At 37.2% G+C, this 10,594-nt stretch overlaps 1 protein-coding gene across 1 annotated transcript in view; it reads right to left on the bottom strand.

Annotated features, from left to right (window-relative positions):
* LOC104413422 (glutaminase kidney isoform, mitochondrial) overlaps positions 1 to 10,594 on the bottom strand; it is a gene marked incomplete at its 5' end in the record, with an annotated part of 54,978 nt that overhangs the window by 14,215 nt on the left and 30,169 nt on the right. The window contains one exon of the mRNA XM_010024408.1: positions 9,693 to 9,785. Within this exon, the coding sequence (XP_010022710.1) occupies positions 9,693 to 9,785 (93 nt within the window). The remainder of the gene's footprint in view (positions 1 to 9,692; positions 9,786 to 10,594) is intronic.

A 10,594-nucleotide genomic window follows, 5' to 3' on the forward strand; every position in this document is an offset into this window, starting at 1 on the left:
TTTATACCCATGACCTTTGCTTTGGGGATGATTATGTCGATTTCAAAAGATTCGAATAGTGGGAAGAGAGAAACTTGAGTATCAAAACTGCCCTGACTAGATTACAATTAGCATGGTCATGCTTGGTTCCACCTGCTCTCTTTTCTTCTGCAGAATAAATGAATTAACACACTTTTTCTTCTTGCAGACAACAGAATTAAGTGTACTACTGAAAAAACTCCCAAAATACGAAGTAAAAATGTAATGAACTTTGACTAAGCTGAAGACCTAAAGCTGGCTGATTCCACTTAAAAAAAAAAAAAGCCAAAAACCCACCAAATCAAAATTTCATGAACATTAATAAACTCGTAAATCATGCCAGCAAGCAGAATAAGACCTAATAAGGAAAACCGAGTTAGAATAACTGCAGTCAATCAGGCAGTTCCATGCCAGAGAACCATGACTTAACAAGAGGAAGTAATAGAAAAATCCAACCTGGCTCCTCTCCTGATGATGCTACTGCTGCGTTGTTTGCCATGAATGGCATGTCAAAGGAATAGTAGGTAGACAAGTTATTTCAACAAAACACTTCACTAGGTCAAGTGAAACATTAAAGGCATAAAGACCTTCCACCCTTCAAGTCAGAAGTGAACAGCAGGCATATTTTCAGTTTTAGGTGGTCTGCATTTGCCATCAGTAGCTTGGATGGAAATACATGAATCTTGCTGCCATGTCTAAAGCATCAAAGTTACGTGGAAGAAAATGAATGATCCTCTCACAGGCTTTAACTTTCTCTGCTGTCAAACTTCTTCAGCACTTCTTATCACAATGAAATAATGTTTTGTCAGAAAATTACGATGACTGGAAGTTCCAAAATGGTAAAATAATGCTTGCAATAAACTATTACAGGAATCTTGGGGTCATCGCCATCTCCTGATACAGACTTTGGTAGTTCCTGTTCAGTCCTTTTTCATGGGCTAACCCCTGCAAAACAATTCTGTGACAAAAAGCATACAAAATATATATAGAAACCTTACAAGGGGAACAAGGACTGACCAGTTAACTCTGGATGTAGGGGGAAAAAAACCCAAGAGCCTTTGAAGTAGTGGATACAGACATTACTTACACTGCAAGATTTAGAAGATTTGGAACCAAAGGACTGGGATCAACGATAATCACATGAATAAAGCAGAACAGTGATGGGTGCTTTACTGACACTAGCTGTATTAAGCTGAGAGGACAAAAGAATGTCTGCCTTTCCAAGGCCCTATTGACTACAACTGATACCCACTAGAGCAATGCTCCTGCTTCCCAGGCTATATAGGTCCTTTGCAATTTATGGACAACAGTTTACTCCTAACTGGGGGACCTGGAGCTGGAATTATTCCCAAAAGCAAGGACGATATTCTCCAAAGATACTTACTGGAACTGTACTAGCAAGAGACTGATTACACTCTGCAGGTTGACAGCAGATTAGGGGAAATCTTACCAGAAATTTGCACCCCATTTTTGTTGGGAGTGTTGTTTCTAAACTATTAGGAACAAGTTTCTAGAAACCTTCTAATTTTTAGACTATTTATTCAGTATCTACTTTTGTTGCATCAGAAATAGTCATTAGCTTGAACAGATGTTCCGCCTCCATGGTTTTATCTCCAGATTGCATTACTCCCCATCAGCCTCTGGTATATGGGCCAAAATGTACTCAGCTGTTCTAGCCTACACCTCCACGTCCTCAATCGTAACTCTTAATTCTTTATTGCAATGGCATAGGTAGGGTTATTCTGAACATGTTTGATCAGAACAGTTTATTCCCAGACAGAGCTGACATTTTAATCAGTTGTCTTGCAATAATTAGACGTTGGAGAAGTTTAATAGTCCTTTAAAAGTGTGAAATGCACTTCCCATACAGAAAGCCTAAGCTACGCACAAAACCAAACCCACGTCTATCAGGCCAAAAGACTGATACTGAATGAATTCCTGAACAAACAATAAAGTTGCCTGCCTCAAGGAAAAAGCTGGACTAGTGAATGACATCAACAGGAAGCAAGCAACATTATCTCTTCCTATCACTCGTGTTCTCAGTTCATTGTTTTGATAAGCGCCCTGATCACAAGGGGTCCTAATAGTAACATGCTGTCCCTCAGCAAATAACATACTTCCACATTTGCACTTAGCCTGTTATGCTTTAGTAGAAAAACAAAAAGGGAAGCTGGCCTTTTCAAATCCTTAAATCACTCTATTTTCAGTGATATAATGAAAAAGGAAAAAAATAGGATCCAGTAGAAAAATAGAGCAGGAGGTGAAAATGTAGTTATTGTTGACCGAAAGCCATTTTTAGCTGTGCCACTTCTAGGATTCCCTAAAGGCCATCAGATTTCCACATGATGGAAAGCTCATCGTGCACAGTGAGAAGACAGGAGTCATCATCACAAGCTGCAGACAGGGAAAATTTCAAGTGGGGGTTAGGAAAAAAAATTCTTTGATGGAAGCAGTAAAGCACTGGACAGGTTACCCAGTGGGGTTACAGAAACCCCGTCCTTTGGGGTGTTCAGCACTTGACCGGCAAAGTCCCTGAGCAAAATGATCTAACTGACTGATGTCAGACCCTACTTTAAGCAGGAGGTTGGACTAAATGATTTCCAGAGATCCCTTCCAAGCTCTATAACCTTATGGAGTCCTTCTTAGGTTGATGATAGTCACTAGAATCTCCCACACTAGGTCGTGATGATTGCACCAAGTTAAGTTAAACTTAAGTTTACTGAGTTTAAGTTAAGACAGAGTATGAAGATAAAACCCCAATTTACAGTGTGCACAAGAATCTTGTAGTAACACCTGAATACTTCAAATTCTGCACACCAGCTCTTTGGCAACCAAAGTAAAATGCCTAATTAACAATAGCACTTTGCTAGTGAAGAACATTCCAAAGAAAACAACAGATGTTTGCTGACTGTATCAGCAAAACAATTAGTTCAAATTTCCAGAATATTCAACAATGTAAAAATAAGAATCAAATTCAAGCAGTTTCACCGAAAAATCATGCCAGATTAATAGAAGTGCAAATATGGGGTGGGGTGGGAGGGTATGTCAGACTTTACTCCAAGTCTGACCAAATAACAATGAAATGAATGCACGCTGATCTTTAAGGGGAGAAGCACTACCTGCTGCCCCAAATTCACAGAATAATAGTGCTACTTAACTGAAGAACATCCGCTGTAACTGATCAGACAAAGGGGTTAAAGGAAATCTGGAAGGAAGATATGCAGAAGACAGTTTTGCCTTCTGCAAGCATAACTGGTATCAGGAAAGCATGCGGATGACAGCAGAGAAAGCACCAGCTACATGCCAGCTGGGTCAAAACCAGAGCAGAGCAGCAGCTAACACAGGAAGCGTTACTTTACAACAGATATGCTCCCTCACATGCCCGCTGCATAAATGAAATACATGAAAGTACAGCTAGCTGGAACATCTTTGAGGCTAGAAAAGCATTCAGAATTATTTCCCTTTCCACTTGTCCTTCCTCCAACCCTGTTTTCATCATCAGCCTTAGTGCCGAGGTGTCAAAATGCCTGTTATTCTTCCAACATCTAAACACCCCTGTTTCTTCCTCTTTTAAGATCTGCATGGTCCAGTTAACTAACAGCCTTACTCTAGCTCTAGGTCCTGCATTCATGTCAGCTTCATTACTCAAGTAAGTTCTGTTTAAACTAGTTCAACTGGTGAGGGAAAAAAACCAAGTAAACAAAACCACCACATAAAAATATCCCCTCCCAAAACTCCACAAAAACACAACAGACTTGCCACCACCACACTTCTGCCATGCTAAACTCTACTGTAGGGCTTTACCTACTTAAACTGCAGCTTCAGATGTAACCATTATGCTTCTGCTATGCACAGAAGGCATGTGAATTCTCAGAATTAACTGAACTGTAGATCTTGAAAGAAAAACCACAACCAGCTTCCAAATGGCTAAGTGCTCAAGTGATAACATCTGCATAAAGCAGTATTAGATACCAATAATAAAGTAACTTCTACTTGCATGAAAAGCAAAATGAAACAGGGCATTTCTATTTTGCACGTAATATTCTCTAGAATACGTAAATGGTAAACTGAAAAGCACACTTGATTCAAAGTAGGTAGTTTAGTAATTTAGATTGCAACCAACTATTCAACACACCAGGACAAATTACTGAGAGAAAATGGGGTTGTTTGTGACCCACCCTTTAAAAGCACGTTACTATACCTACTACTTAGTCATGCATTTTCTAGACCGGCCGAGAGGTGTGGAACAGACAAGATAGCAGCATGATAAAAGAAACAAAGCTCTAGATTATTTTCCTACCTGACTAAAAGCTTCTTGCCATCCCTGCAATTACTATAGACATTTGTGACATTCAAATTCCTCAAGAGACCCTGCACTGAAGATAAATCATTAGTTGTATTCAGTCAACCCAGTAAGAACTCTGCTGGAAAAATGTCTATTCTTCTTTCACTGGAATAACTGCTTCTGAACTCCTGCCAGAAAACTACAGAAATATTTAAAGAAAATTAAAAAAATAAAATAGTAAAAGCCTACAAACAATGTTTTGGACACTAAAACACTATATATAAACTATATAAATTATTGCTCACAGCTAACTACTGCGCATCAATGACATGTATGTATCAAGACCAAGAGAAATAAGAACAAATGGAAAACCAACATTCTCTTATCCCCCTCCCACCCACCCCCTTCTGACTCCATTGCCTTTTATTCATCTACCCACCCCACTGGTCTTTTGACACAAATGCACAATGAAAACTAGTAAAAGCCAAAATAATTCTACAGTAAATCACCCGTGGTTCTCTCTTTGTACTTGCTACTCTTCTACTTTTCCTTGTCTTTATGACTTTGAGAATAAACTCTTCTGATACGTGGTAGTTTATGTACAATAAAACATACAGCTGACTTTAAAAACGTCGTACAAGTAACTGCAGTTTATAAACCAACCTACGGAAAAGCTAAATAGTTACAGCCATTTTCAATACAGGCTTGTTTCCAGTGCAAAATCCATCACATGATAAGTATGTCTACTATTTAGCAGCTCAAATAGTTTTCATGGAAAAAAAAGCCTGTGACAAAGGGCAAGTGCTTTGCCAGGAACCCAGATTCAACTAACTGTTGTTCAGCCCCCACTGTTGCTGCTACAAGGATGTGTTTTTGGACCACCAACCTTGCTATGCCTGACTTATTACAAGCTATATTTTTCAAGTCATGATACTCAGGATCAACAGTTACTACCATGCCGTTGGTACCATTGACCATGTATTTTCCAAGTGACTGAATTAGTATCTTCAAAACCACACAAATATACATGACATTAATATCCTACTGCACCATGACATTTATATCAGAAAAGTCACGGTGAGAAAGTTGATTTTTGCTTTCAACTTTCGAAGATAATAATTCAAAGAGAAAAATAACTAGATTATTGTACAAGGTGTTTAAGAAATCTTAGGAAGGTTTTTAATGGTTGGTTTAACCAAATCTGCTTATTCCACCTACTTCTCCAGTACTTTATCTTTTATAGAACAGAGCGCTCACTATCTCACCACCTTCAGTCTCAAAAATGTGTTTGAGCAAATCTGTTCTCCATTGAGAGAAAAAAAGTACAATAAAAATCAGCTTAAAATAAATTTATTAAACAATACAAAAATAAGCATGCTGGAAATCGAGATACATAAATAACATACAATGCAAATGAAAAATGGAAAACGAGACAGGTAACTTAACAACTGAGCCAAAAGGTACAACACAAATGCTAAAGTAAAATTTTAAAAAGCATTTACATTTCTAATGAAATGTTAATGATGCTGACGAAGAAAAACAAACAAACAGCTAAAATGCTTGAATATCAAGAATTGCTATTACTGTAGCACAGGTGAACACTAAAACCGTTGCAGACTTCAAACATTCAATGACTAGCCTCTATCACCGCGTTCTTTCAGACCCGCTCACCAAACACAACGTAGACATGGGTAAGTCGTCATGGCAGGCCTAACCATGGTCCCCACTGCCTGTGTACCCTGCCACCAGTACAAGCCATCTGCAGGCATGGCAGGCCAGAACAAGCAACTGAGTGTGGGCAAGTTACTCCTGATCCCTCCTGGCTAGAGGCTGGCTTAAATTCTGAGACAGGCTTCCAAAGCATGTATTACAGAACTGTAATATATGTATACACATATCTATCTCTAAAGTAAAGATTGTGTAAGCTGTACCCTAAATATTCTTATTATGCATATTAAAGATCTAGTCGTTTCCTTAATTTTAGATCTTCCACGCAGGACTTGCTTCTACCACAAGTTTTGTATATAACTGATACGCATAAATACGGTCAGATTTTTAAGTTGAAGATGGAAAATTATTCCATCTGGGTTTCAACCATGGTTTTAGAATTAGCTTCAAACAGTACTAAAAATCAGGAAATGTTGCGTGTAGAGTTAGACCAAGCAAATCCTGCATCATACATTTTCCTTTTTTAATTGAATCAGTAATTTAACTAGCAACATGTCATCACTGTAAATACTTTCTAGTAGCAGCAGACACCTTATTTTCCCTCTTGCAATCGAGAGTATTTCAGGTAAAGACATGTTGTTTTGCAGGATCTATATCCTTGATTTGTCTCTGTAACTACTAGCTTTCTGTAAAATCTTCAAATAGATGAGATATTTTTATAACTCAAGACTTTGCCTTTAGTTTATTTTCAAGATAAGCACTGACAAACCTGACCTTATCATCAGTGATGATTATAAACCAGCTATTACTCAGCAATTTATTACTGACAATATTACCAACATCTGCACTGCAGATTTACCTCTTCATCCCAGTAAGACTTCAAATTCACTGAAAATTGATATTCTGTATTGTTTTGCTTAAACATTTTAATCCCACGCTTCAAAGATGGGAAGCCCATCCTTTTGTAAGACACTACTAGATGAAGACTATTCAGGGCTTACTCAGAGCTTATTTCAAATGTCTATGCAAGACTAACAATACCTAAACAAAGCAATTAAGAACAGCTTGCTTCCTCAGAGAACATCAGCTTTGCTTTATGCATCTTCCTGAATTAATAAACATTCAGATGGGTCAAAAAAGGGGCAGGAAAAAACCTAACTCTCCCCTTACGCAGAACTCCTATATGAATGCACTCTGGAGTTTTAGACAAACTAAAAAGGGCAATGGGCAGGGAGGGGGGAAGAAGGCTTTACTAAGGAGTTATCTGTCTTTGTCTTTCAAAATCCTCAATGAATACCATTTATCATTACTTGGATGAGTTTTCTGCAGTTATATAAGCCAGGACTCTGGGGGTGGTGTCTATCAAGTTATCTGCAAACTTATAAAGGGGAAAGCTTTACACAGAATAACTTTCTACGACTTTTAACATCATTAAGAATCTAATAGCTACATGTGTCAAGAATTTAGCAAGTCTGTGCCCTCTGTCCAGCATTGCCTATTGAGCCTATTTGAAGCTTACTTACACCATGTCAAGCTATACCCTACTCAAGAGACTCAAAATGATTATCAAGTGCAGATGAACAGATGCGTTGCCTGTAGAAGAACGCAAGTCCTGTTTCTTAGCAAGCTGACAGAGGTGCAAACTCAGTAAAGACTTTAAAAAGTAGCAATTAATGATAACTTTAAAAAAATTTGCTCATGTGGTAACTTTTAAAAATATTGCTCTCATTTTATACATGAACATGCACACACATAAGCAGTTGAAAAATAAGTTAATTGTAAACAATTTTAATAGTATCTACCTATCTGCTTTACTCTGAATATACTTCCTGTTCACTACTCAGTTGGTTGCTGCTCTAAACCCAAGATTGCTGACATTCCTCTCTAGGGTGGAGCCCAGCATTATTAGTAAGGCAGACTTCTGAGTCATAGCTACCAGCTGGCAGAACAAGCAGCTAGCAAGACACTCAAAATAGTTTGGTCAGAAATTTTTCTGCTGCATTAGTCAACTTGCAAACAAGGCAGGGTTTTTTTCCCCTTCTCCCAGTCCTCCCCAGCCATTTTTGTTCTTTTTATTTAAATTTTAGCATTAGCAATTATTAAAGGTTTGATAAAAAAACCCTCAAGATATTATCTTCACTAGCATGGCCTATCCAAAGGATCTATTTCTGATCAGAACAATTTGAAAGCTCACATTAAAATAAGATAATGGTAATATCATGACTCAGAACCTATCTCCACTTAACATACAATTATTTAGAGATCCATGAACTTGCTGTATGTTGCTGACACTATTTTACTTTATATTTTTATATTTTAATTCAAATTCTTCTCTCTTTACATGCAGAGGAGACATCACAAGTTCTTGCTTATCTCTTAAAGTTAATTGACTTAAAATTCTCAGATATAAACAAAAATAAACAGATATACACAGAAGTGGTATATCTTTGAAAACATTCAGATTTTCCTTTTTATTTTCTTTTTTTTCTTCCTTTTTTTTTGGAGCAAGTGTGTTTTATGTAACTACAACAGTCAGTTAACAGCTTTGGGTTTTGTTGTTTGTATGTGCTTCCCCCCACGCTTGAGCTTTGACAGTCTTTTTGGTATAGCATACAGAATTTACACAAAATGGATATATAAACGAAACACCAGGCAAACAATATTCAAATCAAAGTTAAATCTAGAGATGCTTGAGGGCTTTTAAAATGAAGATTTGAGTGAAACTAGAACCCATTCGTTTAGTTTTGCTCTCCCCGACCTTCCATTCTATACACTACGGTTCTGGAGATGTCCTCGTTTGATTCAGGTGACACTTTTTTCCATACTGTTTCTTTTAAAGCAAGTTCTTGCTGGAGATTCTCATAGTCCATTGGTCCAAAGGAATGCTAGTTGTTCAAGCAACATACATTATTTATTAGTGTATTTGAAGGAAAAAAAATCCATACTTGCAGTCAATGCTAACAGACTCAAGTTTTTCACCTCTTCACATAAAACTCTTATTTTCTCTTTTCCAGTTATAAAAAACTCAAATTCCAAACTGGGTATTTTTTAGATGCACACATGCAAATAGAAGCCTTTTTAAAATCATTCTACTGTATCTTCTCCCATTGAAATCTTCATGCCTTAGTTAAAACATTAATGGTAATAAAAGCAGAGCTTTTGCTTATCTCAAGCACCCTCACACTTTCATCTTTTGTACTGTAGCTGGAGTGGATTCAGTTCATTCCCAGAGATTGCTTATACCACTTTCTTAGAAACAGGCACTTATCTACAGCCCTGTAACACCTAATTCACTGCCTGTGCAACTCTCAGCAAGTCATGTGGTCTCAGAGGTATCACTGCAAAAAAAATGCTGAACACACATCTCATGCATTGCAGCACAGCACAGAAAGGCTAAGCCCATCAGCTGGTCAAATCTTTATTAAAGGCAACCAGTACAGTAAGACTCTGCAACTGTTATTCAATACCACATACTTAGTCTAGCAAGGGAGATGAACTGCATGAAATGGAGTTACAAATCTAGTATGAAATTCTACTACACAAAACCCTGTGATAGCATGGTCCACACAGGTAAGTGTCCACTAATACTGTAAACTAGGTAGGTTATCTGAAAGCTTTGATGCAGTACATGTCATTGAGCAGTTTTGCATTTAGAGAAGAACTTCCCATATTTCTTTTAATGCCTACAAGCAGTGCTCACTAAACACACGTATTAACTTACCCGCTGATCACCACCTTCTCTGCGAGGATCAAGCTTTTTTGCAAAGTGTCTCAAGTTATCGTAGTTATGGAAATTGCACAAAGAAACCAGATCCTGCAAGTATTTGAAGAACATGTATTATTATTTGCATAAGACAGTCAAATGCATTTTAAGATTGTAATACTACTACCGCTTATGTTTTACATCATAACCTAGTAACTTAAACCAGTAATGAGAAGCTTATTAATCAGTCAATACTGATGTCTACAAGGCCCTTGAACGTAATACAATGATGTGATTAAGTTCTAACAAAACCATTAAACTCATTTTTAAAGCACCACCAAGCAAGCAGCAATTTGCAGGATAGTGTTTCAATATATTTCTGCTCCAGCTGTATCAAATACTTCAGGAACAGGAAGAATAGTCTAGGCTAGTCCACTTCGTAAAACTTTAATCAAAAGGATGAAACAAGAAAACATGTGACAAAATGGACTTTAATTCAGTCTGAATTACTGCATGAAACATTATAATTACAGGACTTTGCCATGCTGTTGTATTATTAAATGTGAATGTTATTTTCTTGTTACTTGTATGCCATGATCATCAGTTTTTAGGTCTCATTATAAACACAAAATAAATGCAGTAACTCCTTTGCCTACCTGTTGTTCTAAGATCTTACATTAAATAATATTTCATATTAAATTTTATATTAAATTATCAAGACTATTTGATATGAACCTTCAAAATAGAATTAGTGACTTCTTAATACTCTTAATTGGCAGCCGCACAGTTAGATAAACAGAAGTATTAACAGTTAACTGCTGCTTATCCACATAAACTGCATCCTTGCAGAGCCTAGTCTGAACATTAGCAACCATCTTATGTTTCCTATGGGGCTCTAAATAGCCTACTATTCTCTTTTT

Source organism: Nestor notabilis, unplaced genomic scaffold (genome assembly GCF_000696875.1).
Source record: "Nestor notabilis isolate BGI_N333 unplaced genomic scaffold, ASM69687v1 scaffold7921, whole genome shotgun sequence".
Taxonomy (NCBI): Eukaryota; Metazoa; Chordata; class Aves; order Psittaciformes; family Psittacidae; genus Nestor; species Nestor notabilis.